The sequence below is a fragment of the Cryptomeria japonica genome, chromosome 5 (assembly GCF_030272615.1).
Source record: "Cryptomeria japonica chromosome 5, Sugi_1.0, whole genome shotgun sequence".
NCBI classification, from domain to species: domain Eukaryota; kingdom Viridiplantae; phylum Streptophyta; class Pinopsida; order Cupressales; family Cupressaceae; genus Cryptomeria; species Cryptomeria japonica.
The window spans coordinates 594796240-594819827 of NC_081409.1; the positions used below are offsets into that span (position 1 = coordinate 594796240).

At 33.9% G+C, this 23588-nt stretch overlaps 1 protein-coding gene across 1 annotated transcript; it reads left to right on the top strand.

The window, feature by feature from the left end:
* Positions 1-1313: 1313 nt before the first annotated feature.
* Positions 1314-5075, top strand: LOC131029544 (rho GDP-dissociation inhibitor 1). The gene is made up of 5 exons (XM_057960052.2): positions 1314-2270; positions 2431-2497; positions 3556-3777; positions 3930-4054; positions 4615-5075. Exons 1-5 carry the CDS (start codon positions 1995-1997, stop codon positions 4681-4683), a joined length of 759 nt encoding a protein of 252 aa, XP_057816035.1. The 5' UTR covers positions 1314-1994; the 3' UTR covers positions 4684-5075.
* Positions 5076-23588: the final 18513 nt, after the last annotated feature.

Here is a 23588-nt window from a genome sequence, read left to right on the forward strand (position 1 = left end):
TCTATATTGAGAGTTAATAAATAAAATCAATCTTACTAATAATTTTATTTTTTATGTTTAAATATTCTAATCCAATCTACAAAATACTTAACCTTACCAGTGGTAAAAAGTGCACAATATCTACTTTTTCCATTTATTTTAAATTTATTTTGATTAGGTTGTTTCTAATGCAATAATTATTGTATTAGTGATACATTTCATTGTGAAAGTTGGCAAATAACTCAAATTTAACCTAATTCCATTTGCAGATATCTTGATAGATAATTCATTATTCCTAGTTTTATCCATTAATTATCTAGGATGAAATTTGGAATCACGTAACTAATCTAGTTTATTCTTGCAGGTAGAAATGACCCCAAAACTAGCAAATTCAAATTGAAATATTGGACCCAAGTTGACTCCCTCCAACTAGCCATTATCTAGGGCAAGCTTCAAATTTGTTAACTTGTGCATTATTGTGTAGTATAAAAGGACAAACCCTATACCATTTTCATCATCTGGAATCCAAGAGTGCAATTCGCTTTAGAGATTACATTAGACTTACATTATTATCCTCGACATCATTGTATGTTTACTTACTATCTTGGATCCTTTTCACCAAATTGTTAAATTAGTAATTGGAGTTTGACCAAAGGAAATCTTTTGCAATCTAGGAAACTCCTATACAATGATTATTGACACCACCCCTTTTTAGATGTGGGTTACAAACATCAAGGTGAATATGTTCTTTTAGATGTGAGTTACAAAATAAGTTTTAGGCATTAAGGTGAATAGGTCCTAGATATAATTTTTTATGTAAATATGTTCTTTTATATGTGAGTTACAAATATCAAGGTAAATACGTTTTAGGCACTAAGGTTAATAGGTCCTAGATATAAATTTTTATGTAAATATGTTCTTTTAGATGTGAGTTACAAACATCAAGGTGAATAAGTCTGAGGAATTAAGCTAAATAGGTCCTAGATACAGATTTTCGTTTTTACAAGTTGTCTACAAGCAAAATTCAATTCTATAACTCAAAGCTAGGTTAGAATATAAGATAAAAAAATTAATGGATAAATCAAGATGGGATCAATCAAGATGAAGAAAATTGATCTCAGAACTAATATGAAACAAACACAAAATCCTTAACGAACTATAGCAATGACAATAAATTCCTCTAAAAAAATTTCAAGGTTATTCAGTTTCCTTATCAACAATCTTGCTTTCAAACAAAAGTTTGGAGGTTTGCAGACGTGAAAAATGTGGTTTGGGAGTTGGAGAAAATGTGTATTCAATTTATTAGGTTGCGGTGGATATTTGGTGTTATATAATGCCAAGGGAGTGGGGAATTGAACAGTGGTGGAGGTTGCCTGGTTGTGCGGAAGAGCCCTTCAGTTGGTTATGTTTCTTAATTGGTTTTAGTGGCCCAACGCTAATCCACTAGGGGGGTAGAGACACACACGTCGCCGTTCTTATATACCCAGATTGGGAAGTCGTTGTTGCTAATTTCTTTTATTCATTCAAGTCAATAGTAACAGTTGGGACTCTCTACAATCTATGTGGGGAAGTGGGCTTTAGGAAACTGGAAAGTCCCTGAGATATAGGGGGTCCTCTTCCCAAAGAGGAAGGACTAAGGGAGTTATAAATAAAGACCTGTGTTGTCTGTATGGTTTTGAGTTTTTGGGCATGGAGAAAATGTCAATTCTGTTCCGAAATCTAAAGTCTTTGTAACTGTATTGGGTCTTTGAATTGGTGTACGCTTGATTGTGTTCGGGAGGTAAATCTGCTGGACTTTACCACAGCTGGCCAGGCGTGCCTTTTCAGTATAGCATGGGTTTCTTGTTCTAGAAAGGATTTACCGGCAATAAAAGTGGAAAAAAGTGTGTGAATTGTTGTGGGTTGGCGGTGGTCTAGTGGAAAATAGCTGGGAGTTTTGGGAAGTTGGTCAAGGTGCTTTCTTAGGACACCCCTGGTTCACCATACAGAAAGAAGAGCCTGGAATTGTTATTGAAATGTCTAAGATGTCAATGCTGATTGGGAGTATGACAAGAAACAAATCTCTGGCCTGCTCTGGTGGTGGGGGAGAATTTAAGGCTGAGGTGTTAAGTGAAGTTGTGGAACACAAGGTGAGTGGTGAGCCTGCCGGTCCTTCAGAGAAGCTCATGAGGCAGTTCAGTGAGGCTACTTATTATGACTCAGAGGAAGAGGAGCATGGTGATGCCAAGGTTGGAGGGGATTTTGTTGTTGGCCCTCTTCTTCCCCTCAAGGAACAGCTTGAGAAAGACAAGGTAAAATTAATTGGGTATGGAAATTTTGATTCTAGATTTTTGTTTGGAAGATCATATTTTATGATACCCATCTCAGTATATTGTTGTGAAGGAGTTAAATGTACAAATTTTTTGGTCTTACTCTAGTAATGGTTGTAAAGGGTAATGGATCTTCTTGCAGGAGGATGAAAGCTTGAGAAGATGGAAAGAACAACTGCTAGGCAGCCTGGATGTTAACTCCATGGGAGGTACTGCCATTTTCTATCTTTTCACTCACAAACTTAAGAATAGCTGCAAATTTGCCCAATTTTAGAGTGGTTGCAAATCTTTACCTCAACTTTGGTACAATCACTGCATGTATGTGTATGTTCTAAATAATTAGCTTGGCATCAAACCCATAATCAAATATAGTGAAGAATGGTATCTTTAGTGAAGGCAGTTTCTCGAGGAAATCTCTTCGTACACGAGGCTTGCCATAGGACATATCTCATTTCAATATAAGGTCGCCTCCTAAGAAAGATCAAAAACTGGGCCTGCAACATAAGTTGAAGTGGAAAAGTAGGTGCATGTGATTCTTTATTGTCTACAATGCAGACTTGAACAATGAACATTGGATAAAACGAGAAAACTCTTGTGGTCTACCTGGAGGTGAGACTTTTGGGGTATTAATGTTGGCAGGACAGGGTCGATTCCTTTTTGAATTAGGTGATTTATCTTGAAAGTAGGCCTAATCCACTGTTTATTAGGATTGTCTAGGGTACCAATAGGTGAGACTATTGGTTTTTTACTATTTGCAGAGATATGTTTGATTCTTCTTGGATCAGGGGCTAAACTTTGGGTTACTAGGGGTATTGAGTGCAAGCTGCCTGTTAGAGTTTGTCTATGCAGCCAAACATTAAACTTTCAAAGGATCTGAACAATGAACTCGTATGTCATAGGAAAATTGGGTTGACTCTCAAAACCCAGAACTTGGTCGCTGAACAATTAGATAGCATAAAATATAGTAAGAACTTTAGCTGTCTATTTCTTTTTGTGCATTTCTTGTGTATTGTCTTGACTTTTAGGCAAAGACAGTGTTGCAGATCACTGTTAGGCTGAAAGAGAGAGTTTTTGGTGCAGAATCTTGTATATCTGCAATTGTTTTGCCCTGCTTCGGAAGGCCAGACATCCTGCCAGATCTTCTGTACTTCAGTCATGAACGCCGTTCTTTTTAATGATGTTTAGTCCATGGAAATAGCGTTTATACTTTTGTTAGATAAACCCATTTCACACCCAGATTTATGATGACCTTGTGGGCAATTTGCAGAACGCCTGGAAGCAGATGTTAAGATTATAAGCTTTGGGATTTTATCAGCAGGAAGGCCGGACTTAATTATACCTGTTCCTTTTGTCCCTACTAATTCAAGGGGTTCCTCCTTCATACTCAAAGAAGGCAGCCACTACAATCTCAAAATTTGTTTCTCGGTTCACGATAATATTGTCTCAGGGCTCACTTACATCAACACTGTCTGGAAGAGTGGAGTAAGAGGTGAGATAATCCTTTCCACCAGAAGTTTGAAATTTCCAAGGTTTTAGACAGTTTTGTTCAAAGTTTAAACAGTTTTAAGCCTTCTTTGCAGTGGACAACATTAGGTTTAACTTTAAACAGTTTTAAGATTTGTGGCTTTTTCCCTTTTACAGTGGACAGCACTCGTGTTATGCTTGGAACATTCAGCCCTCAGCAAGAGCCATACGCATATGTGATGGAGGAAGAGACGACACCCTCTGGCATTTTTGCCAGGGGATGTTACTCAGCCAGAACCAAGGTAGTATACTTTGTTTAATTAGTTGCTGCTCAGTAGCTGTATCAGCTGTGTCATCAAATTCCATTAACCTATTTTGGTCATTAGTGGATTTATGCTTTCTTCTCATGCAAATACTTCTCATATAGATTGTTCTTTTAAAAGTTTTTTTTTTTTTCTAAGATGTAAAAGCTTAACTGATGAAACACTGAGTCATAGTTTTTACATTGTGAATTTAGTTAACAGCAATATGACATTTCTGACCTTCCCCAAACCATCCTCATTAAGAGAGCAAATCATAACAGAATAGCAGAACAGTCCCATATAAAGTGCCAAGAGATGCCATGTGAGGCGTGGAAACCCCAAAAAAAAGCAAGGAAAAAGCCTATGAACATAACCATAAAAATCAAAATATAATAAACAGTAGAAGGCTAATAACACTGTAAACAATTCCTAACAAAAGCAGTAGTAATATGAATTAGTTGAAATGTCATGTCAAATATAATAACTATCATAATGCATTAATTTTTGATATAATAATGATAAGTTGGTGATCTAATGTTTCTGTTTTTGGTTGTTTACAGTTTGTGGATGATGATGAGAGATGCCACCTCGAAATAAATTACACCTTTGAGATCAGGAAGGACTGGTGATTTGATTTGATTATATTTCTTCCATTTGACTTTGTAAGCTATTTCTAGTAGTTTGGGTTGGAATGCATAGTTTTAGGTAGATGGGTAGAAGGTTGTTAAGGATATTTGCTGGTTACTCTCTGGTTGCTTGAAGCCAGCAAACTCTGTGGCTCAAATGAGCCTTGCAATGGAAAGGGTGCCTGCCCTCTTGTGATCCAAGATGATGTTACTCTAGTTGAACATGATTGAGACTTGTGTACAGTAGCCATAAACTTTCCACATTTACAGTGTTGAAGTATGGTAGTGGGAATGGAGAATCAAGATTTTGCTGTAACAGGATCATAAATAATTTGTCAATTTGTGGCAGGATTTGTTTTTTTGTTTATATATATATATGGGCGTAACATGTGAAATCTTTAGTCCCAGAAATCATATTGCATACCAGTCTGTAATTTCAATTTGTAACATCCTTTCACTGTGGTTTATCAGCAGATGGTCTGGAGGCAAATTCAAAAAGTGAAAAAAAAACTTGCCCTGCATTGACAGTCAGCATTAATTAAATGGGGGGCACATTCTCTGTACTTGCATTTTTGAATCGTAGAAAATATAAGCATTTCTAATACTTGTGTTGAAACACAGTACATTCCATTAATACTAAGAAGGCACAGGCTTTGAATTAGTTTCAATTCTAGTCATTAAATGAGAGATCTGTGCAACAATAACGGCCATAAGAGAGAGAGACCCACAAGGTGTGATTGAATTCACCAAACTGTCAGTCAAAACCCAGGTTCAAACTAGAGACATGATATAGAATGTTTTCAGTTTAAAGTTTTTCAATCAGTTATTTAAATTATTGATGATATATAACACAATGTGATTCAGAACATTAATGCAAAAATAAGATTTAACTTATAATATGACTGCACAATATTTTTGAATATATTTAATACATTTCTTTGAAATATTAATAAGCATCCATTTTCATATCCATAATATCAATATAATAGATCTCTTATAATATTTATTTTTATAAGTATTGAAATTTATTTTATTATAAAAACTATGATTATAAAACTTTTAAGTATGTATAACTGCTATAAATCCAGTTGGTGTGAGTTATTGTCTAAGACATAATCTTAGTGAGATAGAGGAACAGAAATATGTCTAAAAGGTTTATACAAAATTTAATTTTTTTGTTCAATATATGAAAATTGCTTTTGAATTAATGGAATGCTTAATTATAATAAAATTATAATAAATGAATTAGACTTAACATAATGAGGTCGGATAGAAGATAAAAGTAAACATTAAAATTGAAATAAATAAAACAAGTATTTTAGTGTTGTCTATCTCAATTGATTTTCAATATGTTCAAAAATAGGGTTTTGATAAGATAAATGTTTTAAATTTTATAAATTGTTTGTGTTATGTTCTAAGGTTGAATTCGCATCAAAGATGTTGATATTTGTGTATGTAAAACTGATTTGGATTTGATAACAAATGAATATTTTAAGTAATAGTTTTTTCAAATATTATTGTATGTAAAAATGATTTGGATTTGATAACAAATGAATATTTTAAGTAATAGTTTTTTCTTTTAGGTAGGTGGAAGCCGATAAGGTGTCAAATTCTCCACCACTAGGCTAACTCAGGTTGTACTAAAATGTTCCAATATTTTAGTACAATGTACTTATAATTTTTCTTATATAAATTTTATTTGATTTAAAAATAATGAATATTCTTGAATGTATCATACTAAAAAAATCAACTCCCAAAATTAATTCAAAATAATAAAAAAATATAATATTTTTTTTAAATACTCAGAAATTTAATTCAAAATAATTAAAAATTATAATTTAATTTTTTAAAATTTCTACAAATTTAATTCAAAATAATAAATAAAAGATCTATAAAGTGAACTAAGTATAAAAAATAAAATAATATTCTGAAATAAAATTTTAAAAAATAGAATTTATAAATTGCTATCGTATTAAAGACTAATTATTAGATTCTGAAAAGGGCAGAGGGATGCAATATTCACCATTATGAATACATAATAATTAATAAATGAGGATTGCCTTTACATCACTTTTTGAAGGCTTTTTAATAAATATTAATAATCACCTAATCGTACCAAAATCTAAAAGAACTTTTCATTTTTTGGCCTTTATTCCAAATGCACATGGACTACTCAATATTTCCTTGTCTTCATGTTGTGTTGCTTGGCTCTTTAATGGACTACTCAATATTTCCTTGTATTTAAAAATGAAGTAAACGAGGCATGAATTGAGCATCTCAAGGCTCCTTGTAAATGTTAAGAACATAAAATAAATCAAAAGGATTTTAGCAATATATATAATGTCCTACTATAAGGGTTGTCCTATTATAGGAGTTGACCTAATGAAAGGGAATAGTTGGGCACTAAATTAAAATAGAGAGGCTTTAGGTACATGTCTTATTAGTTTGACCAACATATATAAGTCTATAAAATTGTTGTTAATTTTTATTATTATTGGTATAGTGTGACAGAGACATATCTAAGAATCCATGAGTCTAAAGTCCTCTATTATTTTTAAGAGAACTATAGATATAGTGATTTGACAAAGACATACATATTATTCTAATCCATGAGTCTAAAGTCCTCTATTATTTTTAAGAGAACTATAGATATAGTGATTTGACAAAGACATACATATTATTCTTTTTCTAAATTTAAAAATCTATAAGCGCATTAAGCTTTCATTGTTTATAAGAGAATATTGAGTTATTATGAACATTTCACATTTACGCACAATTTGACTATAAACAAATATAACTTAAAGTTTTAAAAATTTGAAAAAAGAAAGAAGATATAAATGTCAAAGTGAGTAAATTTATCAAAAAGGTTATAACAGTATTTCAATAAAAATGTTTAATTTAGTAAGTTTTATAAAATTTAAGTGTACAAAAAATACAATGTGGGTCTAACGTTAATATATGATATATTAAATCAAATTTTAAAATAAAAATAAATTAAAAAATAGATTGAATATAATATATGATTAGAATATAATATGTAGTTCTAGAACTAAGACCATAACATTTTGATAGGGATATTTATAGTTTTTTATTGTTGATGATGGGATCAAGCATAGAAATGTTAAGAATCTTAGAAAAAATCAGTCTTATTATTTTTTTTGCAAGAAAAATATATGGTAAAGAGTAATTGTTTTTTTTGGTTAAGGATAGAATTTGGAAGAATTTCTTAAGTGTTGAAATTAGTACTCCTAGATCCTTAGAAGAGATTACAAATTTGTAGAATCTGTAGGTCTTTTAGGAATTATTGTAGGGAGCGAGATTGGATGGTGGCAAGGGGTTTCAATACCCCTTATCTCCTTTAGAAAGACGGGACCTCTCTAGTTTTACCAACGAGTATATATGACCTTTGTATGTTTCATGACGAGAAATGACTTGACAGATATGGATCCCAAATGGAACATTAGACCAATAGAAAAGAATGCCCAAGACAAGCATACACAAATCAAAATAAATAGGTTTATCTTATTTGTTGGAATGTTTTTAAACCAAAATAGTAACCTATCATCCCTTTTGAGGATAGCCTCTAACAATAAATTAATAATTATACACTTGTTAAAAGAATATAGGAAGGTTAATCATCCATTTAGATTTAAGAAAATATGGTTGCACTAATATTGAAAGAAAAAATAAAAAATGGTGGAAGGAACAAGTTCAAATTGAAAGTAGTGCATAAGGTGAGGAATATTAAGTTTATGTTGAAGAAGTAGAACAAAGATATTTTTGGAAACATCTTCAAGAACAAGATGAAGATTTCTAATAAATTGTAAACTACTGAGGAAGCTATCTAGAACCAAGAATTAAACCGAGATCTACGACAAAAAGAGAAATAATTAATGAATTGTTATCACAATCTCAATACTAACAAGAAATCTTTTTGGAGGCAAAAATCTAGGAGCCTTTGGCTAAATGAGGGACATAGAAATCATATGTTCTTTCTTCTTTCTACAATTATACTTAAGAATTCCACTAGGATAAAGAAATTGATTAAATATATTGATGGATTTTTCTTAGAGGATGAAATTTGTGAGGAAGAGGATTCCTTATTTAGGAACATTCTCTCTAGAAGAGCCCAACCAAATCCTGGCAAGGAAGATGCTATCCTAAATATTTTTCTAGTACTATTGAACAAGATAATATTGCGATTATGTTCAATTTCCCTTCTTTAGATGAAGTTAAGTACATGACTTTTGATATGGAAGGGGATAAGATCCAAGGTTGATGGTTTTCTACTAATATTTTTTCTAGCACTTATGGGGTATTATTCAAGATAATGTGGTCATAATAATGACACAATCCTTTTAGTTAGGGAGCATTCTTAAGGAAATAAATAAAACATTCTTAACTTTCATGCCTAAATAGGTGGGAGCAATTAATATTTGAAGGACTTCATATCAATTAGCTCGCGTAACTACTTTTACAAAATATTCTCCAAGGTTTTGACCATGAGACCCTAAGTTCATCTACCTAATATCATCTCTATCCACCAAGGTACTTATTTATTAGTAAAACAAATTATAGATAACATAATATAATTCATGAAGCTATTCATTCTATAGATAAATATACAAGGGCATGGATATTTACAAAAAATGATATGAACAAGGTGTATGATAGGGTCTCATGGAATTTGTTAAGAAATATCTTATGAAGACTCGGGCTCCACTCTAAATTGAGATATCTAATTATGTTATGTATATCCACTCTCATATTTTTAATACTTGTTAATGATTCTCTAGTGGTGTAGTACCCCTCCATGCTTTTCTTTAGATGCTTATTACTTTGACTTGTTAGACTATGTTCGACTCATTATGTGTGGTTTAGTTCGTTGGTGTGTGTGCGCATGGATACATTCATGTGATCCATGTTATTGGACAATTTTATGATGCTTATATATTTTAGGACATGATTATTGTTATACTTTATTTGAGATGGACATATTGATGTTAATGATGATATACTTATGATTTGGATTATATATTGGTGTAGGTACCAGAAATCGACTCCACCTGGTCCCACAGGTCTGAACGTGCCTTTAAATCCCAATGGTGGTATAGGAGATACTACAAGGCCCAAAATGTATCTAGCCCTAGCCATTGTCCTAACCTATGGACAATTATCTAGTCTTTATTTTTATCTCGTCAGATTTGTCATATAGACAATAGTAGACATTAAGTTTCCACAGTCCATAATTGTATAGTGATTAAGCTTATGGATTTGACTGTGTGTGCTTATTTGTTATCAACATTTCAAATCATACTCTATGATTAATCATCAGGATGAGCTAGAGAAGAGAATAAGTGCATCCTGATGATGAATCTAGAGTATGATTCAAAATGTTGATAATAAATAAGTACACATAGTCAAATCTAGAAGCTTAATCACCATATAGACAATATTTGATCACCTTGTTATTAGTGGCAAGTCTTGTTTTGATATTGGTATTAATTTATGATTTACTTGAGTGTGATATTTTTTGTTATCTTAATTATTGATATTAATCATAGCCTAAGTGCTATAAATCAATTAATAATTAATTATTGTTTATTATTGCTTTAATTGTGTTTTCAATTTAATAAATATATTCCTATTATTGGATATTATTTATTAGATGATTTAATTTTGTGCATGTGAATATTTTTGGTGTGGGGGTTTTCTTGAGTGGAAATTATGCTTTATTGTGCAACTGATTGTTCTAGTTTGGTGGAACTAGTTGTTATTTTTGGTGGATAATTATATTTTTAGTTGGAAATAATTAATTATTATTTGCATGTCGTTGAGTGGGAGTTAACTATTTGTAAGGGAGTTTTAAATTGGTGTTTTAATATTTAAATTGTATTTGTTTAATTGTTTTATGAGGATTTTTATTTGGAAATTAATTTAATATTATTGATTTAATGTTTTTAGGTGATATTTTAATGATTTTCAAATTAGGGTTTTGTTTTTCTTTTGTGCATGTTTTTGTGAAGCTTTGTTTAGGTTGTAGTTGAGTCTTGTATATATATATATATATATATATATTCTTTATAGGAGTTTTATTTTACGTTTTCTTTTCATGAAGTTTTGGGAGAAGAATTATGATTGTGAATTGTGGAGAATTTGAAGGAGAAATTTGGATTCTGAATTTAAGGGAAGGGTTTGTAGTTTTTATGTATTGATTGGAGGATTCCTTTTCTGAGTTTTTCTTGGAGCTTGGATTGGATTTCTTTGAGCTTGATTGTTGAAATTTTGTTGTTGATTGGAAGAGGATTCATGTTTCAGAGATTCGTCTACAAATTCTCTTTATTTTTTTATTTCTTCACAGGTTTTCAAGTAGGTTTCTATCTCCCAATTTTGATTTTAGTTTTAATCAAAATTGATTATTAGGAAGGAATTGGGAATTTTGTTTTGATTATATTTATTGTCTGAAATTGGTTCTTTATTCATGTTTTGAAAAGAGTGCTATATGCTTAAATCAAGTGTGGGGATTGATTGTTTCAGTTGATCAATTTTTCTTCATGCTTGATTGAAAACGCTATATGATTCCCTAAGTTTGGTTTTTCTTTGTTTCTAGGATATTATCAAGCCTTTTTCAAATGGCTTTTTTGTTGAAATTCAGTTATGAGTTTTATGTTAAGTTTTTTTCGTTATTTTACTGTATTTCTAAGCAACTATGTAGGTTCAATAACCAATTGCGCAAGTTTTATAGGTTTTGATTTGGTTTGCAATTTCCAGAGGCTTAGGGTGACTGCAACCCTGTCAATTTTGGATTTTCATTTCTAATTGGACTTAATTTTGGTTCGATTGGTGTTCATATGCCCTTTCCTGATTAGGTTTGTGAAAAAGGAATAGTGATTTTGAGCTTATGATTTAGTTTTAGGACTTGACCTTGTGATCGATCTTTGTTTGGAAGCCCTAATTACAAATTATGTAATCTATTCATGTATATGGATTTTTGATGTTCCTATTTGTATCATATGTTTTATGATGCTTATTTTGAGCCATATAGGATAGGTTATTTAGGTGCATTGAGGGGGAGTATCTCTCTATGGGGGCCAAGGCCCACAGTGGTAGCTAGGATAGCCCATAGGAGAGTTTATTAATAAGTGATAACATTAATAAAACTTTAGGTTGGGTTTTATTGGGTTTACAAACTAATAAAATAATATTTTGGTGCCCCACCCATGGCCTCATGTGCTCGTATAGATAGAGGATGAGATTGTGAAGGCTTGGTCATCTGAAGAGACATTTGGAACTAGCATGATCATGCAATACCTTGCCATTAGGAAAGAATTGTATGGTATCACATGAGCTCTCCATGGGGGGCGGGGCCTAGAGTTCAGAGATGGTCAAGTTGCCAAGATAGCCCATGTTGAGGCTATGTGATGACACTCTCTCCTTATGTATCCTAGTATCCTATTGTGCCAAATTTTATGTGGAAGCCTCTAGGAGATCTTTGGATGTTCTTTGGTAGTTATCCATTATTTTGTAATCTTGATAAATGGTGTCTTGTGTATCTTGGTTGTGGTGTATGTTCGGTTCTTTTATCCATAGGCTTCTTGCTTGTTGTTTAGGGCATTGTGTCTATCTCTAGCACAAAGGGTGGACCTCTAGGTTCCAAATGGTTGGGTGGTAGTTTTTATCATCCATTGAGGTTTTTGAAGTTCTTGTTCATATTTTGCTAGGTGGATCTTATTTTGTATTCCAGTTTTAGATGCAGATTGTTCTACCATCATAATTGTATTGGATATGTATCTTCCACAAGTGATAAAAAAGGTGTTGGCATTTGACTGAACTGGTAAAGATTGTTGTTGATATGCAACTGGTATATGATTGGTTAGTGAATGTGATGAAGTGATTGAGATTCATGTTTGATGACTAAGTTTTGTGTTGTCATTGATGGCAACAATGTTTTTATAGTCATCTAAAAATTGGAAGCCAACCGGTAAGGTATAACCGGTACAGATGATAGTTTTAAAGAGAACTGGTAATTAGGATCTCAACCGGTAGATTACGACAGAGTTGCATTTCGACAAACGGTATAGGCGATTCATGAAGAGTTGAATGATGCAGTTTTATAGCGATGATGGTGACATGTATTTGGAGCTATGTTCTCAACCACATTGGTAGATTCAACTGGATGAGTGAGATTTGATGTACAGAACAAACAAACTGGTAGAACACTTAACCGGTAGTGATATAATCACTTAATCGGTAACACGACACAAGTTTTAATTTGTTATGTCGATGACCAACATATGTAAAGCGTGCGATGTAAGTTTGTCTAGATTCATTTAACCTAGGAAATTGTTCCAAGGTTGTAGCCGACTAAATGTAAATTTTTATAGAAAGTGTGATGAGGTATAAAGTCGGTATGTATGTGTGAAGAGAGAATTCATGAGCTAATACTATGAATGTGATCGTGTAGTGATTAGGGAAGTTCTGTAATGAAGTGTTGTTGATGTTTTAAGGATCAGAAGTGGATCTAATCAGACACAGAAGGTGTTACTTTAATATCTTTTCACTGTTGTTATCCTAACAGTTTGCAACAACAAAATACCCTAATCGGGTAGGTCCTAACAAGCCTTAATCTATAAATCCCCTAATAGGGTAGCTCTGAATCAGAGGCTCAAATCCTCTTGTGAGGTTGATCCTAACAGGTCATTTCTCTTAACAGGGCTTATCATTCAAATCCCTTAACCAAGTGACTCTTAACTAGGCCTGCTCCTAACAGGGCATAGTTGTAAGACCTTAACCGGTCAAGATTTCTATTTTGCAAATAGTGAATCTTGTGGGTACCAACTCCCACCGTGGTTTTTCCCTTTTGGGTTTTCCACATACAATTTCCTGTGTTATGTGGAATCTTTTTTATTGGGCATTAGCTTATGTAGTGATATTTCTTATATGCTTGGTAAGTTTTAAGTTGCTAAGGTTGGAGATCATATTTATATTGTTTTTGCTTGCATTGATTCACCCCCCCTCTCAGTGCTTTTTAAGTTCATCAATTGGTATCAGAGCCAAGCTTCTTTGAGGCCTAACCACTTGAGAAGGATTCCTAAGGCAGACATGGGGGACATGAGTTATAGAGAGATGTCTCTTAAACTTGCTGAAACTGAGGATGCCCTAGAAACATTGAGAGGCAAGTATAAAACTTCACTTGATAAAAAGAAAGAGCTTACTAAATAACTATTGGAAGTATCTAAAAGAATCTCTTCTGATGAATTAAACATAGATGCATTGGTTGAAGAAGTGGAGAAACTAAATGGTGTGAAAACTAACTTGAGGAGAGAGCTTGAAGCCCTAACCATCTGGATGAGTCAAGAGCTTGAAGCAAGGAGGGTGGTAGAAGACAAAATCAAAGAGAAAGAACATGATATCTTCAAGATGAATCAGAAAAATGACACTCTATATGCACACTGGCATGAGGAGAAAGAAGAAAAAGAAGAAATCAAAGCAGATCTTGATATGGCAATGTCTCTTAGAGAGACTCTCATGAAAAGGAATGAAGATCTTACAAAAGAACTTGTTGATGCTAATGAGAAGCTTGTAAAATTCAACAAATGTTCTATCATGCTTGATGAATAGATCCAATCTCAAAGGATGAACGGTGATACATTTGGATTAGGATACAATACATTTGAGAAAGGAGAACCTTCTGGTACTAAGTTCAACATGTATGAAGGTAAACCATCTCCTAAGATTTAGAAAATCACTGGTAAGAGGTCCTATAAGCCTTTTTGTTTCAATTTCCATAAGCTAGGCCATACTACTAATGTTTGTAGAAGCAGATCTGATGTTAATACTGGTTATAGACCTAATACTAATAAGAGATATGTGCCTAGAAGATTTGAAGGTTATTGTTACACATGCAAGATGTATGGGCATAGATCTATTAAATGCAGGCATGGAGAAAATAATCCTATCCTCACATGAATTAAAGATTTTCTGGTGATTGGAGAAGGAATTTCAATGACCGAAGAAATCCTAATTGGCAAAGATCCTATGCTAACTGGTCTAGTCCCTATGAGATGGAGAAAAGAATGAATGTGGTTTGCACAATCTGTAATAACTTTGGTCATGTGGCTATGAATTGCAGAAGAAGGACTGGCAGAGGCAATGTTGGACCTTGGAGAGCTTCTGGTATGTCTTGTTATCATTGTCAAAAACTGGGACATATGATAAAGTTCTGCAGAGCTAAAGTGAACAAACCGATGAATCAATCAGGTGATCGAAAAGGGAAGATGAAAGTTGATGTGGAGGAGACCAGAGCTGAAATGAATAAAATCTGGAAAAAGAAGGATGATGAGATAATTGAATTCAAATCATCTGAATATCGTATTTCTTTACCTAGTGTGGAGAACCCTTCACCGACAAACTAAGTTGTTTAAAAGCTTAGGGGGAACTTAATGCTAGATCTATTTCAGAACCCCCGAAAGGAACATGAGGTATGTTAAATCTACATACTTTGATGTATTATGGTATTAAGAAGTGATTCTGTGATCAAACCGGTAGGTTTGATGTGTTATGTGAACCAGTATTATGTTTTAAGATATTTTAGGGTTTTACCGATAATGGCATTTAATGTGGTAGTTAATGGGCAAACAAAATGAACTTTTTGAATTTTATTTGTCACTTTGCATTTGTATGAGAACTTGGAGAACGAATAGAGAACAACAAACTTGTGTTTACAACATCTAACCTATTTGACAAAGATTTGAAGTGATCTAGTGTGATTTGTGATCGACAATCGGTTTAGAGAGCTTTGTCGGCGTCTGAAACCCTAGTGTAGAAATGGGAAAAAGGTATTTTGCAAGAATCTTTTTATCTATTTCTGAAGATTGATTTGTTGATAATGGATACACCACATCTAGTTGATGTTATCAATAGGCCATGACCTAAATTCAAAAGACATCCATTTAAATCTAAAGAAATTGGTCTTGTCGGAGCCCTATCCGGAGTTCCTTACGGTGTATTACATGTTGAAGATGTTAGATCATTTTTCCAAATTGGAAGATTTGGGTATGGTTGCTATTTTTGATCAATATAGAGCACTATGTGATGAGAATGGTATTTTGAAGGATCAATACAAGAAGGTTATCGACAAAGGGTTTCATCATGCACTTAATTTCATTGATGACTTTGTTGATGAACATGTTAGATATGTTCTTAGTAGGATACATGATCAGTTTATGTGGCTCGGTCGACCACATAAAATTTCTAAGGAAGCCATTCATGCAGTCACCAGACTTTGTGCCACCGGTGAGGTCCCTTTACTTAGATCCATTCCAAAGAATGATGTAGAAAAGATGACATGATCCAAATGGGATGGTAGAGCTATGATGGTGAACAACATCAGTGATCCAGAAGTGAAATATGATTCAATGGTGATTGGTTACAAGATTTACTACTCAAGAAGGATGAACACTGTACCAGTAACTGCTATTCATACTACTTACTGGATGATAAAAGAAGATGTTGATTATGATCTATCTGAAGCATTGAGAATTCAATTGATACTGAACCTGGAGGCTATTAAGAAGGACAAAAGATTGATGTTCAAATTTGGTCAACTCATTCTTGGTCTATTCTTTTATTTTCAAAATTCTTTCCCTGGTATTGGAGATATTCAATGGATTGGAGGTACACCTGCTTTGATGCAAATGAAGAATAGCATTAGGATGCTTAAATAATTATTTTGATAAGATTGCATGGGGATGCTTCAAGGATTTTTAGAAGAAAATACATGCAAGAGAAAGGATACTGGTAGAGGTAGTTAACCGATATGTAAACACAATTTGCTTTATGGTGGACACAGATACTTGCTTGATGGAGGTAGTTGAGCTCCGGACTACATGGGTGATGCCCATGGGATATGAAGTAGATAAAGATATTTTGGTTGTATATGTTGATCATTTGCTTGCCCAACTAGTAAATACTACAACAAAACATTTTGGCACTTACAAGGAGAAATCCCTTCAAGTGCACTCAAAACTTAACCAACTAGTAATAGCTAAGAAAGTTAGGAAGGAAGTTGAAGCCTTTGCTAAGAAAGAAGGATTCACAAAGGAATCCATTGCTAAAGCTGCTCAATAGGCTAGAACATCTAGTACTCCTACCGACACCTCCATCGGTATGCTAACAAGAGCTGAAAAAGGGAAAGCTGCAGAAAAAGTAAAACCAACAGCTGTTAAGAAAAAGAAACCCACAATAAAATATTCAAAGATTCAATTTTAGAAAAGAGGAAAGGTTGTTGATCCTCCAAGTGAACCGGTTAAAACTAGTAAAAGAAAGAAGCAACAAGCTCAGAAATCAACACCGATAGATGCAGATGATGAAGACACTAAATTTGAGAAAAAGAAGAAAGTCCTAAGGACCACCCACAAGAAATCTAAGGTTGTTGGAACCTCCACTATCAAATCTGTGGAGAAATCGATAAATAAACCTACTGCTCTTGATAAATTGTTAGGAAGTATTATGGAATATGGTGTTCTTAAGGGATTAAATAAATTGTATGATAATCTTGGTGAGAATGAACAAAGGTTAATAGAAGATGTAGTAGTGTATATGATGAATAAATATAGTAAAGCCCTTATTGAGCTGCAAGGAAAAATTTAAAATTCATTATACAACAAAATTGATGAAAGGTGGTAGCCGCAATGAAGCAGGACAAAGAATTTGTTGAGTACACAATCAAAAATATTCAATTGAAAGCCACAAAAGAAGAATTAGATGATATTTTTTTGAAAGAAAAATCTTCCTTTAGATCTAAGAAAAGACTGACAAGGATGTTAGTCGGTGAGACTGAATCAGTCCAACAAGAGACTGAAATTTTGTTAAAGAAGTCTTTGGGTCTAATTCCTCCTGAAGAGGAATATGATAAGGATGATGAACCTATAAAGCTCAAGGGTGAATATTTTCTAGAAGGTATTAAACCTATTGATTTTAATCCCGATGACATTGTGTTAGATGACCAATTGGTGAACACACAAACTAAACCGGTGTTTATTCCTGATGATGATAATGGTGATAATGTTGATAATATTGCTGATAATATAGATGTGTATGATGTAGATGTTCAGATGTCTAAACAACATGAGCAAAATCAGGAACAAGAACGAAAGAAAGATGAAGAAGAAAAGAAGGATGAGGAGCCACCAATAGATTAGACTGTACATACTCAACCACCACTAGAAATGGAAATTAATGAAGAAAAGAAAGAAGAGAAGACTGAAGAAACTGAAAAGGAAAAGGAAGAAGAGAAAACTAAAAACAAAGAGGGTACAAAGGAGAATAAGATAGAAAAGACTGAACCCATAGTGACACCTTTGTCACTTGATTCTAAAAAGAAAGGTGTTGATGAAGAAGATGATGATGATGCATTAAGCATTCAAGGACCCCTTGACATGGATAAATTGAGTTCTACTGAGTTGATGGGGATTGCAACTACCATGCAATCTCGAGCTAAACAAAAGAGGATGAAAGAACAATAGAAGGAGGCCGAGACCATAAGGAATGCAGTAGATATTTTGTCTAGTCTCCTACTGGAGACTGATATAGGAAATTTTGTGACACCGATTGACAAGCTAGGACAACTTGTTTCTGATGCCAGAGAGCAGATGAAGTCATTAGAGGATGCAACTTATGTCAATGTGGAGAAAAACTACAAGAAAAAAAGAACAGAGCACTTAATGTCTAAAATTGATAAAGGTAAAGTGGCTCTTACTGTTAATAAGGATTATTTGAAGGAAGAACTGGAAACTGGAGGTAAAATCCTCTCTATTGTTTCAACATTCTCCTTATTTTGTGTTGATTTGAAGAAGAAAAGGGAAGAAGCTGAGCATGAACTTGAGGCTCTAAGTGAGTCATTTAAACCCCTTAATGACTCTGCTATTCATTTTGGAAGATTAGTTTTAGAAATTCAACACAAGCTGAAAGTATATGAGCAAGAATAGGTGAAGAGAGTCAGATCCTTATAGGAACTTCAAACACAACTTATATTGAAGGTCAAAGTCTTGCAACGAGCATACAAGGAATCTAAAGCCATTCTTGATACATCGGAAATGAGCACTCTTGATGCAATTGAGGAGCTAGTTGGACAAATCAAGACTCATGTGGAGATCACAGGCATAATTTTAGAGACATGGCACAATGACTTAAAAAATTTGAAGTCTCATTTTAGTAATGTTTTTTTCTAGAATTCCCGTGTAAAAACTTTATGACTCTTATATCTATATATATGGTCTAATGCAAATTTTGATATCACATGTATTTTATTTTCACTTGGCATTGTTGTCAAAGGGGGAGTAAGAGTTGAGTCAAAATTTTGTATGTAATAGTATGAGTAATTGCTAAGGGGGAGTGTATGTCATGAAGTTATATAGTCAATTTTTGTTTTGCACACTTAGTTGACAAAATTTTTCCTAAGTGTTGCCATCAATGCCAAAGGGGGAGATTGTTGGCATTTGACTAGTAAAGATTGTTGTTGATATGCGACCGATATATGATTGGTTAGTGAATGTGATGAAGTGACTGAGATTCATGTTTGATGACTAAGTTTTGTGTTGTCATTGATGGCAACAATGTTTTTGTAGTCATCTAAGTCTTCGAAGCCAACCGGTAAGGTATAACCAATATAGATGATGGTTTTATAGAGAACCAGTAATTAGGATCTCAACCGGTAGATTGAGATAGAGTTGCATTCCAACAACTGGTACAAGCGATTCATGAAGAGTTGAATGATGTGGTTTTACAACAATGATGGTGACAGGTATTTGGAGCTATGTTCTCAACCACATTGGCAGATTCAACTAGATGAGTGAGATTTGTTGTATAGAACAAATAAACTGGTACAACACTTAACCAATAGTGATATAATCACTTAAATCGGTAACACGGTACATGTTTTAATTTGTTATATCAATGACCAACATTTCTAAAGAATGTGATGTCGATTTGTATAGATTTATTTAACCTAGGAAATTGTTCCAAGGTTGTAGCCGACTAAATGTAAATGTTTATAAAAAGTGTGATAAGGTATAAAGTCGGTATGTATGTGTGAAGAAAGAATTCATGACTGAATACTATGAATGTGATCATGCGGTGATTAGGGAAGTTTTGTAATGAAGTGTTGTTGATGTTTTAAGGATCAGAAGTGGATCTTATCAAACACAGAAGGTGTTACTTGAAGATATTTTCATTGTTGTTCTCCTAACAGTTTGCAACAGTGAAATCCCCTAACTGGGTAGGTCCTAACATGCCTTAATCTATAAATCCCCTAACAGGGTAACTCTGAATTAGGGTCTCAAATCCTCTTGTTCGGTTGTTCCTAACAGGTCATTTCTCTTAACAGGGCTTATCATTCAAATCCCTTAACCGGGTCTGCTTCTAATAGAGCATAGTTGTAAGACCTTAACCGATCAAGATTTCTATTCTACAGATAGTGAATCTTGTGGGTACCAACTCCCACCGTGGTTTTTCCCTTTTGGGTTTTTAACGTACAATTTCTTGTGTTATGTGGAATTTGTTTTATTGGGAATTAGCTTATGTAGTGATATTTCTTATATGCTTGTTAAGTTTTAAGTTGCTAAGGTTGGTGATCAGATTTATATTGTTTTTGCTTGCACTGATTCACCCCCCCTTCTCAGTGCCTTTGATGTAGGGTCCTGGTATAGGTATAGGATAGGTTCCCCTAATCCAAGAACAAACCAAGGATCCTAGAAATCACACAACACTCCCAGGGGTTAAGGAATATCAGTTTGACAAGTCCCACATTCCTTTCTTCCAAACAAAAGACTACCGGTACAAGGTCTCTTTCATTGACTGGTACAAGGACCCTATGGTCAACAACGGTTTGGTCCCTTCTCTAATGAAAAAATGGATATTTAAGGTTTTATTTGAAGTCTCCTAGATTAGGGAGACCTCCTTCAATCATTGAATTCAGGTTCCCTCTACCGGTTTGGGTAACTGCTGCAACAAGGCCTACAAAACCTAATAGCCCTGCCAGACCGGTTTTCCACACTTAACTCTTTATTTCTCCAAAAGACCAGAAAAAAATCCTAGATTTGGATACCCTTTTGGGAGTTACAAAACATATCCTAAGGGTTCTTATCGGTAGGGAACACAAGAATCCAAACCCTACTTTGGTTAAAAGACCGGTATAGCCCAATTAGTCCTATTTTACAAAGAAGTGTGTAGAAACAGACCTTAAATCACCAAAAAAAATCAAGGAATAATCTTAAGACATTGTAAATACACCAATTCCTAAGTCTTAGGCCATGATCAAATCTTTAACCCCTGATGTGAGACCTGTTTGCTTACACTTGCATGGTGGCCACGTGGAGTTGCCCACCCTAATGCATCAAACCCTTGCTTCCAACTGGTCCTAACCTGCAAAAGGACTTCAAATTCCTAAAATATATTGGCCATACTTGCATCCCCTCCAAATCCATGAACCACCAATGAAGGATCAACAAGGTAAGGCCATTTCTTTGCAAAACCCTAGACAAAACCGTCAAATCTAGAACACTTCCAGAAATTTGCCGATTTATTCCTTGTCTTGGAAAATTAGGACCTCAAAATTGATGCATCTGAAAGGTTATTGGCCACTCTAACACATCCCACTGGTTTCCTAATTCCAAAATGATCGTACAGTATGGTACACCGTGTAGAATAACGGAATTGCAGGAAATTCTCAAAAATATATTACTTCATTGAAGCCAAACGTTTACAAAGTCATTCTCTCCTCCCAATGATGATTGGGGATGAAATTTTATACCTTCCTCAATGGTTATCAACCACTTTTTGAACCAAGGTGACTATTGGAAGGAAGTTTCTATTTGCAACCAAAAGTTGTCATTAAAAGTTGTCAAGTTTGAGCAACTTCTGACATATGTTAAATCCGCCTACCTAGAGGTGCTTCAACATGACCTAAAAATTCCTAAGAAATATCCAACACATAAACACCTAGAAAAATACTAAACCAAATACCCCTAGGCCCATATGGCCATGGTGGCTTATCAATTTGCCAAATCCATGTCATTGGGTAACAAGGTGGGGTTTATTACAAACAAATCAAACTTTAAACAAACAAGACTACCCTATTACATAGATTGAAAGGTCACATTCTCATGTGTTTCCTTTAGCCTTTATTTCTCTTATTATCTTAGTCATGAGGTGCTCCTATACCAGCCTTATAAGTTCATCAGAAGGATATGTAATTGTATGTTTGTACTTGTAATTGAAAGGATATTTGTAATTGGATACTCTTAGTGGAAAGTATTGTAAAAGTACTGTTATGATAGATGCATTTGTATTAATGGATAACTTGTAAGTGAATGTACTCATGTAGATTATATGTATGTTCTTATTCTTAATGAATGCTATCATAAAAATCTTTCATTTGGTATTTTTAAAATGATCTTAGCATAGGCCTTTATATGATGAGTAATATGATTAATGATTAAGAGTTTATTTGATTAAGTTGATTCAATGTATCCTACTATGAATTTTTATGTGACTTGGAATAATGTAATGGGGTAAATTTATATTCATGTGATTAACTTAGTGGTGTTTAATACATGTTAGTAAGTGTTGCTCCAAGTAGCATGCAGAGTAGGGAGACTACCTCCTAGCTCCTTGCACCTATGAGGGATGGATGGATACCCCTGTGAGAGGGACTCTTGAGTGAACTAGGGATCAATTGTTTGGAGCGTTGCTCCATGAGAGAAATCTCTTGCTTATCCCTTGGGTCGTATGTGTGTTTTGATGTTGTTGGTGATAGTGGATGAGTGTCCTCATTTGGCTTAGTATGATATTTGACAAGCATTTTTTATTTTGGGGGTTGATTTGACCCTCTTTTGTGTCGAGGAGTTTCCTAGTGTGATGATCTCCTTGATGATTGATTTTTTCTTTCATGGATGTTAGGGACTCTTGAATGACCTTGTTTTTTGCTATAATCCTAGTACGATGGTGTGATTGTTTCTTGATTAACTTTGACTAAAATGTTTATGTTGAATCCTGATTGAGCATTATGCTCCTCATTGTATAATGTTACATTCAGATGTGATACAGTTAGAAGTAATTCATACTCTTATGTGTTAGGAATTATTGTACTTTCTTTGTGTATATTGTCTCTCATGATTCATAATGATGCACTATGGTACATGTGAAAGGAATTATTTTGATTAATAAAGTGATGTGTTTATATTGTGTGATTGTATTAGTGTGTGTGGTGTACCAACATCGGTAATAATGCATCATTGCATAAATGAAACAAATGATCATGTGGAAAATCTATAATCATGGTAGATCAATTGGGTTAAGGACCTATGTCCCCAATTTTTATTATTTATCATATTTGTATGAGCATCATGTGGTCCCATAGCCTTGTGGCCTTGAGAAGGTTGTTGATTCATCTACATTATGCACATCTTGCATTGTGACCTCGGTATCATATTGTGTTGATTTCCCTTTGTTTGAGTGCGTCATAGGGTGTTCAAAAGGGCAATTGGCATGTTAGCCTTGTCCTTTTTAGGGTTTTGATTGCTTATGTGAGCAACCCATTTTGTCATTGTAAAGTTCTTTGTTATGCTTAGTGTTAATCGAGCAGTGTGCTTCTATTGACTTGTATTTGTGAGTATGTGAATCTTAGTGCACCCTTGTGTGATATTGATTTGTATTGTGAGTATATGAATACCCTTATGAGGGAATCCTCATGTGAATAATCGTTAGTCACCGTTGTATATGTGAAGTGCAAAGTACTCTTGTTTTATTGGATCATGCATATCCTCATTAGGCCTTAAGATGATTATCATATGTTTATTGTGACTCTCCTACTGTATGTAAGTAAAATACCTTGGTATTGTAACCATAAC